This window comes from Macrotis lagotis, chromosome 1 (genome assembly GCF_037893015.1).
Source record: "Macrotis lagotis isolate mMagLag1 chromosome 1, bilby.v1.9.chrom.fasta, whole genome shotgun sequence".
Taxonomy (NCBI): domain Eukaryota; kingdom Metazoa; phylum Chordata; class Mammalia; order Peramelemorphia; family Peramelidae; genus Macrotis; species Macrotis lagotis.
Genome location: NC_133658.1, coordinates 707,163,507 through 707,181,481, shown reverse-complemented (window position 1 = coordinate 707,181,481; position 17,975 = coordinate 707,163,507). Strand labels below are relative to the sequence as shown.

At 35.2% G+C, this 17,975-nt stretch overlaps 1 protein-coding gene across 2 annotated transcripts in view; it reads right to left on the bottom strand.

Moving 5' to 3' along the window:
* Window positions 1-17,975, bottom strand: part of LY75 (lymphocyte antigen 75) — a 198,705-nt gene that overhangs the window by 15,119 nt on the left and 165,611 nt on the right. For both annotated transcript variants that reach the window (XM_074215878.1, XM_074215877.1), the window contains 2 exons: window positions 5,741-5,851; window positions 582-704 (listed from right to left, as the gene is read on the bottom strand). In XM_074215878.1, coding sequence (XP_074071979.1) covers window positions 582-704; window positions 5,741-5,851 — 234 coding nt within the window. The remainder of the gene's footprint in view (window positions 1-581; window positions 705-5,740; window positions 5,852-17,975) is intronic.

The following is a 17,975-nucleotide window of genomic DNA, read 5'->3' as shown; positions in this document are numbered from 1 at the left end:
CAACTGCTCCAAAGAGCTACAGGACCTATAAGATCTATAGAGTCATAAACAAGTATTATGATTTGGAATATTTTTTCACTTGAGAAAAATAACTGCAATGAATCAATGTCCTTACTAATGATATTTATAATGCTGATTCTCAGATCAGAATTTCTATTGAAGAAGCAACTTTTGGTTTTTTTAAATGTTATTTCTTAAATTCTTAACTATCTTTCAAGAGTATCTTGAAAATCCATAAATGCTTGAATTATGTGAAGCATCTTTTTTTTTTTTTTGCAAGACAATGAGGTTAAGTGGTTTGCCCAAGGCCACACAGATAAATAATTATTAAGGGTCTGAGGCTGGATTTGAGCTCAGGTACTCCTGACTCCAGGGCTGGTGCTCTATTCACTTCCCCACCTAGCCACCCCCTGTGGAGCATCTTAAGAGTAAACTGCCACTTGAATCTAAGACAGCAAGAGCTGCCCATTAGTCATAGAAAATGTCTTTTTACACTGAAGCTAAAATTGAAGGAAACTTAAGGGACTGAGAAATTTCTAACATTAAATAAGATGCTATTCCAGAGTAGAACTATCACTTACCATCTGTGTCATAAAACATGCCTAATAAAATATCATCCTGGCCCTTCCATCGTTTTTTAAAAGTCTCCAGGATAAATGCATTTTCTTCTTCATTATGTATGCTAATCATATCAGCTCCTGAAGCTATTGGGGAGGGAAAAAATGTATCAGTACATTTTAATTTGTGAAAGTTACTTGAAAAATATGAATTATTGAGAGGCAGCATAGTAAAGAGGAGAGAGAGAGCTCATTTCAAAGTCATGGGACCATAGTTTTGAGAGATTGAAAGGACCTTAGAGGCCATTGAGTCCAGTCCCTTAAATTATTTTTTACAGATAAGGAAAATGAGTATAAAGAGGTTAAATGAGTTACTCAGCATCTTACATCTTGTGAGTATCTGAGATAGGATTTGAGCCTTCCTAACTCCAAGTCTCTTTTCCTTTCCATTATGTCATGCCGTATCTATTGTTCTAGTCCTACTTCTGAACATATTGAAAATGTGACCTTGGGGAGGATGTGTTATCCCTCCTTGGTGTTTCAAGAAATCTAAGATTATAAATTGCAGAGCAGGTATCAACCTGCATTGATAGAGGAAGTTCTTCCCAAATCTGGCATGTATATGTATGTATCTCTCTATATATTGATGGTGGTATTATTATTATTATTATTATTATTACTAATATGCAAATTCATGATAGGTATATCATTTCATTAGTGTAAGGTATCCCCAACTCTGAAAACTCACTCTTATCAATAAAAATCTCAATCTATGACTCCATAAATAAATCAGAGGGAGTTAGCTTAAGATACACAAAGTTTAAATAACTTGCTCAAGATCCCATAATCTTTGCCAGAAGTGGAATTTTAACATAGGACCAGGACCAAATGCTAATTCATGTTAAAAATATTTTGACTTTTTTTTTTACAGTTATTTGTCTGCAAAATCCTTTGGTCTAAATCTATAATTTCCAAACCCTATGAATATCTTATTTATTCAAAGTTCCTAATTAAATTATTGCCTTTATGCTTCATGTCATCTAAAGTAATGATACCCAAAATTGTCACTAACCATAACCACATCTGGGCAGATTCAATTGAAATTAGAGATAGACTATGGAGGCAGTAGAAAAGCAAAGGATAATTCAATATGAATGCAATCATACCAGGAGAGGGACTGACCAGTCATTAGGATCTGCCCCTTTAAATTTTTCAAGATTGTGGGAGAGGAAAGACTCTATAGGGATGCCATGGCAATAGGAAGCTGTAGGGAGTTGTCCCAGAACATTTTTCTGAGCACAGATTGTGCAATATAACATAAGTCTCTTCTGGAAGGAGATAAGCTCCTACTACTCCTTTCACCTCTGGAGTTGTTAGGTGGCCACTCCCTTCCATGGGTGACACCCAGGGGCAAAAGGTTAATACTCTGATAATGTTTTACATTCCTCCTACTTGTAAAAGAAGATTCAAGTTTCCCTATAGATTCTCAAGGAGAATGCTTAAGTAGGCTGTTTAGTTTAAGGTTTAACTATCAAAAGATGAGTTTTTCATCATTATGTATGACCTTGTAGAAGCCAATGGATTTATAATGATTTTTAAATTGTAATCTAATTAAATACTGTATAATGTTAATTTACAATGCCAGGCAAATAAGACCTATTTCCATTTTCTTTAACAAATTACACCATAGAACCCTTGAGAATCCATTTACACAGATAACGAATTTTGAACAATGCATTCCCAATGTCATCCCTGGCTAAAATTTAATCCAGATCTTTAACCTTTTAATAGTTATTCTAAACTCATGCAAAAAAAGAGGCACACAATATTTGTTAATACACTTTACAATGAAAAGATTACTATATAAATTAAATACAATATTTAAAAATAAGAGATTTAAAAAAAATCCTATGTAAGTAATAAAGAGTTAACAGTTAATTCTAGAACATGGCAACAAATATAATCAAAGAAAATTAAACTGAGGCTTGAAAAGGTAACAAATAGATCTAATGATACATTTACTTTTTAACTTATTTGCTTCTTTCTCTACACTCTTTCCCTTGGTAATTTCATCTACTCCCAAAAATTTATCCCCTTTATGCAGAATGTTTCCCAAATCCATATCATCAGATTTGATCTCTGCCCTGAGCTCTAGCAACTACTTCTCTAGATATCTCCATCTGAGTATAGGTTAGGACCTCAAACTCATCATGTACAAAACTTACTTCAACATCTTCTTTTCCTAAACCATCTCCAAACTTCTTTGTTTTCTTCTTTCCCAGTTAACCAAACTCAAAACAGAATTCATTGTTAATTTCTCCCTCTCCCCAATAGCCCTATCCAAACAGTTGCTAAATCCTTTGAGATGTAAGGGATGTTTAGGAAGACTTGCTGAGCCCTTTTGAGAGCTGCTTATCCACTTTCGATGTCCACCTTTTCACCCAGCTCTCAGCTGGGGCTCCAAGTAGCTGTAGCATGAGCAGCTACCATACCTTCCAAACCATCTCCAAAGACAAGTTAGACCAACTTTAGGATACCTGAAAGGCCTCAAATCCAGTAAGTTATTGGGATATCTACTCCAAGCATGTGAAAAATCACCTGGCAGAAGACTGGGTGGGTGATTTATTCCAAGGGCCATTGAAGGTGGCTGAAGCAGATGCTGTGGAGTACTTAGAGCTTGGTTAATCATTGAAGACACTGAGAACATTCATTGCATCCCAGTCATTGCCAATCATCTTGACTTTTGTCTTGCCACTGGACTCAATGAGGAAGAGTCAGGCAGATTACTTTGCCCAATTCTGACTCTCTTAAATCCAATTCACTCCCAAGTCAAGACACATCACCTGTGATGTCATTAGTCCTCTTCTTAAACAAAGAACAAATAAATCCTTTAGATTCTACTTCTGTTGTGAGAAACCTAGGAATCTATGCATTTGAATGAATGTGAAGTGAGCAGTATTAGAACAGTTTATATGACAAAACTATGAAAACAATTTTGAAAGTTTTAACTCTAATCAACCCAATGATCAACCTGATTCCAAAGGATTTGTGATGAATTATGCTACCCACCTCCTGATAGAAGTGATAGGGTTTGGGTGCAGTTTTATATATGTGTATCATATATATATATATATATACATATATGTATATATATACATATATGTATATATATATATTTAAACATGACCAATGAGGGAATTTATTTTCCTTGATAATGCATATTTGTTATGAGTTATTTTTTCCACATTGTGAGGTGAGTAGAGAAAACAAAAAAAATATAATTTTAAAAATGTGTCATAAAATTTAAAAATAATTTACATTTCTGTGGTTTTTGCAAAGTGCTTTCCTCACAATCTCAGCAGACAAGTTATTTTTGTAGGTGAGGAAACCAAGCCTAAGAAGTAAAGTGATTTATCCATGTCTGGGAGGGAATTTATTTAAGATGGCACTCAACTCCAAGACTTCTGATTCTTAGTTTAGTATTCTATCCACTATACTACACTGTTAATTCTTGCATTAAAAAAAGAAAAGGTGTAAGGGAGTTGACTTTTCCTGACCTAATTACAGAAAAAGGGCCAGTTTATTAGTTAATTGGGAAAATGTGGTCTCATCAAGTGATCCTTTTATGAAGTGTAAATTAATAAGGAAGTGATGCTATAGGAGAAAGATAGAGAAGTCATGCCTCTGAGTGACCTTTTAAAATCATTTATTTCAGGGGTGGCTAGGTGGCGGAGTGGATAAAGCACTGGCCCTGGAGTCAGGAGTACCTGGGTTCAAATCTGCTCTCGGACATTTAATAATTGCCTAGCTGTGTGGCCTTGGGCAAGCCACTTAACCCTGTTTGCCTTGCAAAAAAACCAAAACCTAAAAATCATTTATTTCATCAAATCCAAAAAAGGAATTATGAAGGACACATGTAGATGATATATGGCTCTGGAAGCTGCATGGAATTGGGTGAGTGGAAAATCAGACAGAGGCTACCATGGCATAGAAAGGAGTTAGAACCCTTGGACAGCAGGCTGGGCATAAGGAGTTGGGATTTATGCTGAGATGCCAATACTTCTATGGATTATAGATTCCAAAATAGTAATTCTGGATCTCACTTTCTCTGCCTTAGGCTTTCTCAACAAAGGCTAAAAACCTTTCCCCTTGGGCAGGTAGTAAATTTGTTTGCATTTCTTTAGACTTGTACTTTGTTTAAATGGGATTAACCTAGGCTTTTGCTAGTTTGGGGTAAATTTATTTTAAATGCCTGGTGGCAACTAAGTTGAAAGTATCCTTGTAGAGGAAAGGGGAAGAGGCAGGAGAGAGAAGAGACAGGAAAGGAGGAGAAAGACAGGAGAGGGATGGGAGAAAGAGAAGAGAAATAAGGAACTAACATTAACATTCAAATGTTTTACCAGAGTACTTGAGATTTTGAAGCTAAAAATAGAGAAATTATCCAAGCTCATATTGGGCTGATCAGACACAGTTCTACACACTGTAATTTGTCTCAAAGATAGTGATGTCATTTTAATTTTCTTCAATAACGAAGGACAAGTACAAGCCATATGTATATGTATATCATAGTTGCCTTGTCTAACTTTTTGTGACCCCATTTGGTTTTCCTGACAAAGATACTGGAGTGGTTTGTTGTTTCCTTTTCCAGCTCATTTTACAAGATGAGGAAACTAAGGCAAACAAGGTTATGACCTGCCCAGAGTTAAAAATAACTCTGGGAAATGAGTCAGTAGTAAGATGGGGGAAGAGGGAGATAGGGGAAGGAGCTGTAGTTGAATAATTCTGCTCACCACATTTCATACCACAGCTTCAGTTTGTATTTATTATATTCGAATATGCCAAAATGAGTAGCTAGGTAGATAGAGCATAGGCCCTGAAAGAGGACCCAAATTCAAATCCTATCTCAGACACTTATTAGATGTGTGACCTTAGGCAAATCACTTAACTGATTGCCTCACATCCAGGGTCATCTCCAGTTGTCCTGATTCATATCTGGTCAGTGAACCCAGATGGCTCTGGAGGAGAAAGTGGGGCTGGTGACAGCATAGATCCCTCACCCCCCCCCCCCAATCCAATTCATTTGCTTGTCATGGCATCACCTCCCTGATGTCATGGTCTTCTTTGAGAATAAAGGACAAATAACAACAAAATACCAAAATAAAGCACAAAAGTGAACAACTTACCATAGTCTGTACATTGATTTCTTACATCCTCAATGTTTTCTATTTTGACTGTTGTTGGAAGAAAAATATAACAGTTGCTTTGGAATTGAACCCAGATAGAAGAAGGACAATCTGCATGGAAAAAATGAAGACACTGTTATGAATCAAAGAATAATTTAATGAATTTTATAAACTAAGGATATACATTTTTTAAAAATGAAATTGTCATTTCTTAAGAAATGTAAGATTGTTAATTTAAAATAAGAGAGAGAAATTCTGCCTAAATTAAAAAAAATCTATTTCTTTGTTACATTTTAAAAGATATAGTCTTTTGTTCGTGATTTTGGAGTATTATTCATATTATAATTAAATGTAAATCAGTAAAAATAAGTCACTTAAGCTTGTTGACAGACTCAAGGGAAACTCCATGAGATGCCTACTGGGATGGAGGCTAGACAAGTCCCAGCATCTAACATGCAATGGTTAGATCCCTCATTCTTTTATACATACATACATATATATATATATATATATATATATATATATATATATATATGTATGTACACACACACACACACACACACACACACACACACACACACTGATAAGTGTATATTTTTGTTTGGAGCTAATTTCCTGCCCCTGCACCCCCAGCCTACCCTTGGAATGGGATTCTGAAATAAAAGACTAACAGGAAAAGGTTGTTTGTATTTAAACAGAGGTTTTGCTCCTTGCTGCTGGATTTGTTAGATCCTTTTTTTTTTTGTTTATATACTATTATCTTGAAACATACTGATAGCAAGTATATATTTTAGTTTGGAACCAATTCCATCCCTCACCCTCACTCCTACTCCCCACAACACTGGTCTTGAAATGGGACTCTGAAATAAGAGACTTATATGAAAATATTGACTTATTTTCTAAGAATTATACTTTACAAATGGTCTTCAGTAAGATCTTTCTGGATTTTGTTACCATTACTCTAGTAATTACACTAGTTTCAGTAAACAGTTTCATTCAATGTCACCAAGGATCCCAATTGTCAGATCCAATGACATTTTTTCCAGTCTTTATCTTCATGACAGTTTAGTAACCTTTGATAATGTTGGCCACTTTCTTTTTGGCAATATCCTTCCCTGGCTTCTGAGTCTCCTGATTCTCCTCTTCCTTCTCTAACCATTCCTCTTCACATTCCTTTCCTGATTATTCCTTATCCTCATTACAAATCATTATATTCCCTCAAGTGTTACCTCTGACCTGCTTCTCTTCACCCTAAATACTCTATGCTATCTCATATCTTTCCACTGAGATACAACTTGTAGTTGGATTTGGAAAAATCTGGGATCTTTGTTGTGTGACTATGGGAAAGTAACTTAACTTGCCAGTGCCCTAGAAAGACTTCCTAGCATCTAAGCAACAAAACAATTGCTGGGCCACCTCTGCAAAGTTCCTCATTAAGAATTCCCAAACCCCGCCCTGAAATAGAGGGTCCATACAAAACAAATAAAGAAGGCATCAGAAGAGAAGGCGGGGAATAAAATAAAATACAATGTGAGAATTAAATAAAAATTCATTAGTTTGGCATTCAAGGATCTCTATTCTCACTCTCCCCTATCTCCTCACTAGGGATACTGGTGACACTGTGGTTACACTCTGCTGTCTCACCCCCCCACTTTCCCTTTAATATAGTCTTCCTTAATAGAATATAATCTTGATGATAAGGACTACTTTGTTTGCATTTGAATCCCTACCATTTAACAATGCCAGGCATTGTAAGTACTTAATACATACTTGTTCTATCATTTGATTCCAGTCTATCTCCTTAGTCTACCTTGAATCTCTCAGGCATTTTCTATGCATTTATTTCTATGCATATCTATAGTATAATTTACAATTATACTCTTTTTTGCTCATATATGAACCCACATTTTAGCTTATAAAATGGCAGAGGGTAGTGATTGTAGGTTTATTACTTTTTCAAAATCATTGTGTTCCTCAATGCTTTGCCCAGTGTCTTGTATAGAGCAGTGCTTAATAAATGTTGAAATAAATATGGAATACAACATTTTTGACTAAGAAAATTTGAGGGAAAAATTTAAAAGAAATGTTATATTTTTTAAAATATAGTTGGACCCAGAATTCAGAAATCTGCATAACTAACCATAATGTTGTTTTTATAATGGTTCATGTAATACCTCATATTGGGATAGGGGTGGAAAAAGCTTGATGCTATCATGTGAATATATATTGATATATGTTGTTATTTACAATTATTCTTAAGGTATATATATTTTTCAATCTCTAACCTTGAGGGGAGGGATTCCAAATGTTGTCAATAGCTCAATAGCTTAAGCCAGGAGAAAAATGAAACTATTTAGTTGAAAACAATGAAAAATGACCAATAACCTTTTGTCCTTAGTTTAGCTCAACCAGTGAATGTGAGATTAGGTTGGGAGGGCAAATGGATACAAGATAAGAACTAGAGAGAAATTTAGTTTTGGAAGAAAGAAGGTTCTTTGAATAACCTGTGAAACCATTAAGTGCTAAGTCAGTCAAGAAGGTCTTGCCTAACATAAGTTGTCTGAGGTTGGTTAGCTAGAATAGAGCCAACAGGACAGTATACTTCTAGGGAGATCAAGAATATGAACATCTCCAAATAAGATGAGCCCTTAAGACAAGAAACTTTAGGGAGGTGGTAGAGCTGGGTTTGGGGCACATTTAAGAAAGAGTTTCCCTCAATAGGGTTGAGAACATAGGGATTTCCACTATTTACAGTGAGACATTTTAATGAAAACTGAGTTGAGGGGGCAGCTAGGTGGCACAGTGGATAGAGCACCAGACCTGGAGTCAGGAGGACCTGAGTTCAAATCTAACCTCAGACACTTAATAATTAGCTGTGTGACCCTGGGCAAGTCACTTAATCCCATTGCCTTAAATAAAAAGGAAAAAAATTGAGTTGAGGAGCTTAAAGAGAGAAGTATTTGGCTGGGCTCCAAACTCCTACATTTATTATTGCCAGTGAGAGAAGCATGTTCAATACAATTTGGAAGAAAAAAACTAGTAGTAGTTGTTAATTTGCCTGCAGAGCCATCAGGGCAACCCATTACTCTGAGATGGCTTATTCCACTTCTGGAGAGTCTTAGTTGTTTGGAAGTTTTCCTTTATATCAGTCTAAATCTTCCTCTTGGTTACTTCTGCCCCTTGACCCTTGTTCTGTTTCTGTGATCAAGCAAAGTAAAATTCTTCTTCCATATGACAGCACATCAAATATTTAAAGATAGCTGCCATTATCCCTGAAGTCCTCTCTACTACAAGGTGAACACTCCCATTTCATTTAGTTTATCTTCAAATGGCCTAAATGATCTAAAGAGCTCTCAGCATCCTGTTGGATCTCTTCTGGACACATCTCAGCTTAGCATGGTCTATCCTATGTCAGATTCAGAATTGATCATAATAACTCTAAATGTGGTATGATTAGGGAAGATTACAGGGAAACCATCATGATTTCCCCTTCCTGGATAATATGACTCCCTCAATGTATTATATAATCACATTATCTTTCTTGTGTGTGTCACATTATATTGTTGACCTTATTGTGTTTGTATTTCACTGTAACTCATTGATCTTTTTTAGACAGATTGCTATTTCATGAAATTTCTCCCAATTTGTTCTTTTGGAGTTAATCTTTTGAATACTATGTTCTTTAAATACTGGCATCATTGTTTAAATACTAGTACAAAATAACAATTTGTCATTACTTTGTGCTATTTGCAAATTTAGTAAGTCATTCAAGTCTCTGGTGAAAATATTGACCATGTCAGTTTACAGTGGTATTTTCCAATTCTGAATTCTTATTATATTCTTTGCTTTGACATTTAATTTGCTCTCAGGAAACAATGTTTGTTGTTATTTAATCTTTTTATGTACTTATGTCTTTTGTTGCTGTTGAATTTTTCAGTCATGCCCAAAACTCTTTGTGATCTCAGTTTAAGTTTGTTTATTGGTCATTTTTTTTGCAAGTGAATTTTATTATTACTACTATTACAATAATTTTGTTATAAGATTAAACATAACATCCTCCTCCCAAGAGGATGAGAAACCTCAAGAATAGTGAGAGACAGAGAAAAAAATGTATTTCAGTCTATGTTTGGATTCCAATGGTTCTGTCTCTGGGGTGAGTTGCTTTCTTTATCATAAGTCCACCAGAGAAGTTGCTTTAATATTTTTCCCACAGTTGCTATTACTAGCTGTATTTCCCTCCACTCTATTCCTCCCTACTCTCATTTATTCTATTTTCTCTCTCTCTCCTTTCATCCTGGCCTTGTCCAAAAGTGTGCTGTATCTGAGTACCCTCTCCCACAATCTTCCCTCTCTTCTATCACCTATTCCCCCTTCCCTCCCCCCATTCTTCTTATTCCATCCCTTTCTTCTCATTTTTCTCTAGGGTAAGAAAGATTTCCTCACCTTAAGTGTGTATGTTATTATCTCTCTGAGACATTTCTGATGAGAATAAAGGCTCACTCATTTCCCCTTGCCTACCCCCTTTCCACTCCATTGAAAAAGCTTTTTCTTGCCTCTTATGTGAAATTTCTTAGCTTCTTCTTCATCTCCTTTCCCTTCCTCCCAGTACTTTATCACCCATTGACTCCATCTTTTTACTATATTATACCATTATATTTCACTCCTTCCTATGTCCTGGCTATATATGTTCCTTCTAACAGCTCTTATAAATAACAAAGTTCACATGAGTTATCTATATCTTCTTCCCATGCAGGGATACAAACAGTTCAATATCATTAAGTTCCTCATAGTTAGTCCTTCTTATCCACCCTCTCTATGGTTCACCAGAGTCCTGTACTTGGAGATCAAACTTTTTGTTCAGCTCTGCTTGTTTCAATAGGAAAGTTTGAAAGTCCCCTATTTCATTGAAAGTCCATCCTTTCCCCTGAAAGATGATGTTCAGTTTTTCTGGGTAGTTGATTCTTGATTATAATCAAGATCTTTTGGATTCAGGAATAACATATTCTAATCCCTATGAGCCCTTAATGTAGATGCTGCCAGATCCTGTGTGACCCTGACTACGGAGCCTTGGTAGTCGAATTGTTTGTTTCTGGCAGTTTTTAGAATTTTCTCTTTGATTTAGGAGTTTTGGAATTTGGCTATAACATTCTGGGAAGTTTTCCTTTTGAGATCTCTTTCAGGAGGTGACAGTGAATTCCCTCAATTTCTATTTTACCCTCTGCTTCTAGGATCTCAGGGCAATTTTGCTGGAACAATTTCTTGAAAAATAAAGTCTAAGCTCTTTTCCTGATCATGACTTTCAGATAGCCCAATAAATTTTAAATTATTTCTTTTGGATCTGTTTTTGAGGTCAGTTGTTTTTCCAATGAGATATTTCACATTTTCTTCTAATTTTTGGCTTTTTTGGAAGAGTTTTATTTCTTCCTGATTTCTTGCAAAGGCATCAGCTTCCTTTAGTTCCATTCTGCATTTGAAGGAGTTATTTTCTTCAGAGATCTTTTTTATCTCCTTTTCCAACTGGACAATTCTGCTTTTTAAGGCATTCTCCTCCTCATTTGCCTTTTGTTTTGCTTTTTCTATTAGGCCTAAACTGGTTCTTAACATATTATTTTTGTCAATTTTTTTTGTATTTCTTTCACCAAGCTGTTGATTTTGTTTTCATGATTTTTCTGCATTGCTTTCATTTCTCCTCCTAATTTTTACTCCATCTCCCTTAATTGCTTTTCAAAGTCTTTTTTGAGCTCATCCATGATCTGAGCCCATTTTCTATTTCTCTTGGAAGTTTTGGATACAGAAGCTTTGATTTTGTCATCATTTAAGTATGTGTTTTGATCTTCCATGGGACTAAAGTAATTCCCTGGGTTCAGATTCTTCTTTTTTTCTGTTGTTTACTCATTTCATCAGCCCAAGACTAATTTACAGCACTTCCAAGGCTTTGGTTTTTTTTTTTTTCTGGGGGGGGACACCCCACTGGGACCTTTATTCCTCCAAAGTCTTATACTCTTTTGCCTGTGCTTTGATATGTAGATGACCACCACATTTCCCTCTACCCTCGAGCTGTAAGGAGGATCCTGCTTGGCTATCTTAGTATGGAAGCCCAAATTGCAACCTGGATCTGAGTGTCGGCAAACAGCAGAGTCTTACCCCAAGGGAGAGCAGAGAAATTTCTGCAGTCTTCCCTGACCCCCTTACTGTCTGTGGGCTGTGCTCTGAGGGTCCAGGCTGCTTTCCCCAGATTCTTGCTGCAGGTTCTGCAACTTGTGCTCCCTCACTCCACACTCATTCTCATTCTGGTGTAGCAGAATTCTCTCCCTGCCCCTTCAAGCTGTTCCCAGGCTGTGCTGTGACTCGGGCTTTTTCCAACTCTGAAACACACCTTTCCTAAGTTATCTTGAACTGGGGAAGTGTATCACTCAGTCTTTCTGTGGGTTCTGCCCCTCTAAATTTTGTCCAGAGTCATAATTTGTTGGCTTTTGGAGTTTGGGAGGAAGGAGTTCCAGGGAAATGCTGCCTTCACTCCACCATCTTGGCTCTGCCCTCTGTTTTGTTTTATTTTTTTTTTTGACAGAGATATTAGAGTGGTTTGCCATTTCTTTCTCTAGCTAATTTCCTCAGTTGAGAAAACAGAGTGTCTGAGGCAGGATTTGATCTCATGAAGATGAGTCTTCCTGATTCCAAGCCCAGGGCTCTATCCACTGTGCCATCTGGTTAAGAATGTATTTTCTACCAATTATGTTGTAAACTCCTGGAAGCCAGGGACTGTGTTTAGGTCTTTTTAAGTAATTTGCATCACTTAGCACAAAGTCTCATACTTAGAAGGAAAGGGAACTAGCATTGAAGTAGTACTACAAGTGAGACACAATGCTAAACTCATTTGATCTTCATGATAACCTTTCTAGGAAGGCATTAATATGAACCACATTTTACAGTTGAGGCACCTGTTGTTGTGGAACTATGCCTTACTTCTGATTGCAAAACCTCTCACACATGTATGTGGCCAGTTTGTGAGGGATTTCTCAATCAGAGGTGAGATATAACTCTGCCTCCTATGTCTACCCTCCCTCCCCTTACCTCATGTACTACCTAGCTGGCTACTAGTTATTTGTTAATTATCATTTTCATTATAGAAATGACTTTTGCATTTATGGATGAAAGTAATTTTCTATAATTTTTGTAGGCACTTTTAGAAAGGCAGTGTTGTGTAGTGGAGAGAACTGGATTTTTGCAAGAAAGATCTGGGTTCAAGTCCTGCCTATTGACACATATTAACCAAGGTGACTGGACAGGTCAATTATTCCCTCAGTCGTTTAGGCCATTATCGAAGACTATAAATTGCTGAGAAGGTGCTTACATGTCTCACTAGAGGGAATTTTCTCACTTGAAAGTTCTCTTTACCAATTAAATTACAAGTATTATACCATACTTATTTTTACAAAAGTATCAGTTGAAAAATGTTTTTAAAAGTACATCTCTAGGGGTGGCTAGGTGGTGTAATAGATAAAGCACCAGCCCTGGAGTCAGGAGTACCTGGGTTCAAATCTGGTCTCAGACAATAATTACCTAGCTGTGTGGCCTTGGGCAAGCCACTCAACCCTGTTGGCCTTGCAAAAACCTAAAAAAAAAAAGTACATCTCTAGTGATCTTCACAGGATTATGAGGAAGGGTGCTATTTATTGTGTATGTGTGTATCCAGGTAACTTCCCATATCTTATAGAAGAGAAATGTAAAAAAGGCCTGTAATTCACATTACACATTATTTTTCCTGGCTTTGGACTTTAACTCTGATGTTAAATTTTAATTAAATGTAGTGAAATATGAATTACATATAATTTATAACAAATAATATATAATTATATAACATAATTTAACATGAATATGAAATTTTAATTAAAATAATAGCATAATAGTTTTTATTATGTATGAATTCTATGTAATGTTATATAGAATATAAATTCTAACATTTATGTTTATTATATTTATTATATTTAATTTTAAAGATTCAGTATAAACTATTCTTCCTAGAAAATTAGGAAACATTTACTAAAATCTATATTACTGCACGCTTCATATGTACATAAACAGGTTGCCCTTTATAGGCTTTCAAAATGAACTTTTACCTTGGTACAAACAATCTAGATTTTGATATAATGATTCTTCATTTCAGCAACTATCTCAGACAAGAAATACAAACATAGTTTATTTCCAAGAAACCTAGGAACAAATTGTTCACTGCCTTATTGCCACATAAAATGACTCACTTTATTGCTACAGAAACTCTGAAGCTACAAAGCAAGTGAAACTTCTCCATTATTTTAATACATGAAGAAATCTATTAATAAAACATGCGAAGCAAATTGTATACAAAAGAGTTGTTAATTTTACTGAAGTGCTCCATTGTCCTGTCTGATGGGCATTCAAAATGAACAAATTTGACCAAAATACATTTCTTTACACTGTTGTTTGAATTCTATATTCAAGAGAAGCAATCACAAGTATATTTTTTATTTTCTCCTTTAATTAAAATATACAAGGCAAAAATCTTCTCTTACTGAAAGAGATGGTATTGTATGGTGATTAATTTATATTTCCTATGTGGATCATCTATCTAGAGTTATAAGATCCCTGAGAGGTCATAAAGTCCAAATCCCTTATTTTATATAAGGAGAAACTGATACCAAGACAAGTGACTCGCCAAAGGCTCTGTGAAGAGTGATAGAGGCACAATTCAAACCCAAGTCTCTGACTTCAAATCTTACACTCTTCCCATTCTACTAAAGTGGCTGCAGAGGTTTTTTGTATAACATTATATATTGTCAGTAAAAGACTGGTAACTTCTTTGTTTTTTGGCTCCCCCTGGGGGTTCAAATGTTCTTTCCTATAATTAATTTTGCCCAGAGGTTGAGAGCTAGACAAAAGAAAGGCACAGTACATGAGTGGAAGAAAAGGTTAGAAAAGGCTGGAAAAAAAAGATTCCATTTGATATGCCTATTTCTCACTTATATGTCCACTTATGCATTTCTCCTTACTTATTTCTTATATATTTGTTTCTTTTATGACCAACAAAATTCCTTTTAAGCTCTAGCATTCTATACAAACTTTTGTTTAATAAATATGTATTCATTCTTATTTTTCTTTCAAGGTTCTGCTCAAATATCAATTTCTCAATAAATCTGCATTCAGTCTATGCTCATTATTTTTCAGATGAGGAGAATAAGGTCCAAGGAGATTAAGTGATTTGCTTAATTACTTAAATGAATGAGCCAGACATACATACATATAGGTTTGTCAGTTTCTAGTTGATTGCTACACTTTCATCATCTCACCCCAATTCCCTTAATTCATATCAAAGAATAACATACTATTACAACAAATAAAGAAAACCCATCAGTAGTGATGATTCTGGCTTAAATGTTTTTCAATGACTTTAAGAATTTCTATGGTGTATATTTCCTGTTGGTTTTGATTATTTATGAAGTGCTAAAAAAGGAAGAGAATAAAAAATAGATTATTTAGGATAAACTGAGAATAAATATCATGCTTACATTTTTACAAGGCAAATAACATCATAGTTGTAATACATGCATATATATATATAAATATATGTATATAAAATATGAACCCCCACCAGTGCAACTATTGTCAAAACCAAATCAATGTAATTATTTTGCATATACTTAATACAAAATTAATGACAATGAGATGCTTTTGCTATATACTGATCCATAAAATTGTGTATTCATATCTCACATTCAAGACAATCTAAACAAGTTTTATTTTATGTTAGAAGGGTAGTAAATATTTTACATCCATAGTAAATAACTCAAGAATGTCAAACATAAGCAATTTATAAAATACTGTTTATGATGAATAAAATGTGCCTGATAAATCCATAGAAGCATATTCCCCACCCAAGCCAACTAAAAAAGATAAACCATTTATTGTTACATTATTCGATCTACAGTAGTCAAATTATCTTTGGCAATCAAAATGTTTTTCTTTCTTTAGGATCAAGCTTCTTCAAGCATTTTTCAGTTCAAATATCACCTCAATAAAGCCTTCCCTGATCACCCCAGTTAAAAATGTTCTTCACTTTCTCTGAGCTCTCAATGAACTTCTATATGGTTTCTTTATCTTATTTTGCAGTGCTCTTTGGAATCCCAAATCTATTTGCACACCTCCATTTTTTTTCTCTTAATCTCACTTCCATCTCCTTGTTTTAATGGAAACTTCACTTCTAAGGAGATTTCCAGATTTCTCACAACACCTTCTCAAGTGAATACAGATTACAGAAGGGAAAACATGGTGCAAGATCCAAACTCTTACACCATTTACTTGTATTTAGGATGAAACTGAAAAGAGGAAAAATGATTAATGGAAAAGACACAAGATTTTTATGAAAAAAATTTTTCTCATCAATGATAGGGCACTACTATATTTGTATTCTAACATCACAAACCTTGAGGTGTTTTATGAGTAAGTAGAAATGACACTAAAAAAAATAGTGAAAGGGAGAACAGCTAAATGAAACCACAGAGGAGGAGGTCTATACTGAGTTGAAGCAATTTTGAGGGTTTTGAAGCAATTTTGAGGTATAGTAAAAAGGGATGGAGACTGAATGCTTGACAGGGAACAGGGGAGAGACTTAATTGTTACAAAAAGTGGGAGAAAATATTGGTAATTCTTTAAAATCTTCTTGATGGAAGTTTAATAAGGGACAAGGGAAGATTTCATAAGTGACATTCTTTACCAGACCATATCTTTATAGTTACACAGTCCTCTGAAAAGTACAGAGCATGTAAGATCTCATTGTGTCTGTTATTCATTAACTAGGAAAAAAGCATATGATTTGGTAGAGAGGAATGCTGCCTTAATTGCTATACTCCAATAAGGAGTAGGTCAAAGTTAAAGAAAATGACTATTTGCAAGAAGACACTGCAAAATTTAAAAACATGGATAATTTTGTTCAAACTTCCTGAGTAGTAATATGAAACAATGGAGAAAACAGGGGTAATCACACTTGCCAAATGTATTGACCACTATTATAGAGGATACCACTTCCTAATGAGTCCAAACTAACAGAAATAGATAGATAATCAAGTCCTTAAGATTTTCATGTTTGTGGATGACATTGTATTGCTTGCCTTAAAGCCTGGAATATCATAGAGCCTCCTAAGTGAGATCCATGGTCACTCTGAAAGTTCAGCCTATCTAACCATACAAGAAGGGAAAAAACCTCAATGGTTAAAGAATTCCTATTGTTTACAGTATCATATGTAGATAGATAACTTATTGACAGATAGCAGGGATGGATAATGACTCTACAAACAAAATGATCCTTTTAATGACTACCAACTTCTCACTGGAACAGAGGTCCATATTTTTTTAATATCAGCATTCTTTTGATGATCTACACTTCATAGAATGTTATAATTTTTGAAGAAGGAAAGTATGCAGAGGCCCCTTGTAAGTGGGCTGAGGCATATTGCCATTAGAGAGTTATGAGGAAAAATGGCATAAAGGATGTCATTAAAGATGTAAGTTCAGTGAAGGAGTCAGTCATGTAGCTAGTTAAAGGAGTTATCAGTAAAGCCCATGTGCTTTAGTGATCAATTCATGAAACACTCAATCTCCAGCAAGGGTTGTTTTAATCTAGGTTCCAGAGACCTTAGATGAATCTATGGATAGATTTCAGAAGTCTATAAACTTGGATGGGAAAAAAAAATTACATCTTTATTTCAATACAATTGTTTTCCTTTGATATTCTATTTTATGTATTTATTTATGTGTAATATCTCACAGAGTCTATATATTTTATCAGATTCCCATCTCCATGACCCTGATTTCATTCAACCACACAACCAAATTGCTAGCCTTCTCAAAAAGCAGGGGTGGGGAGGGAGGAAGAGAGAGGATTTGAAACTCAAAATTTTTAAAAAGAATGTTAAAATTATTTTTTTACATTAAAATGCCACTTTGAGTGTTGCTTCAACATTAAAGGATAGAGGGCCTGGAATATGTTATTCTGGAAGGCAAAGGGGCTTGGATTATAACCAAGAATCAGCTATCCAGTAAAACTGAATATACTTTTTCCTTTTTCTTTTTTAGTTTTTTTGCAAGGCGATGGGAGTTAAGTGGCTTGCCCAAGGCCACACAGCTAGGTAATTATTAAGTGTCTGAGGTCAAATTTGAACTCAGGTACACCTGACTCTAAAGCCAGTACTCTATCCACTGTGCC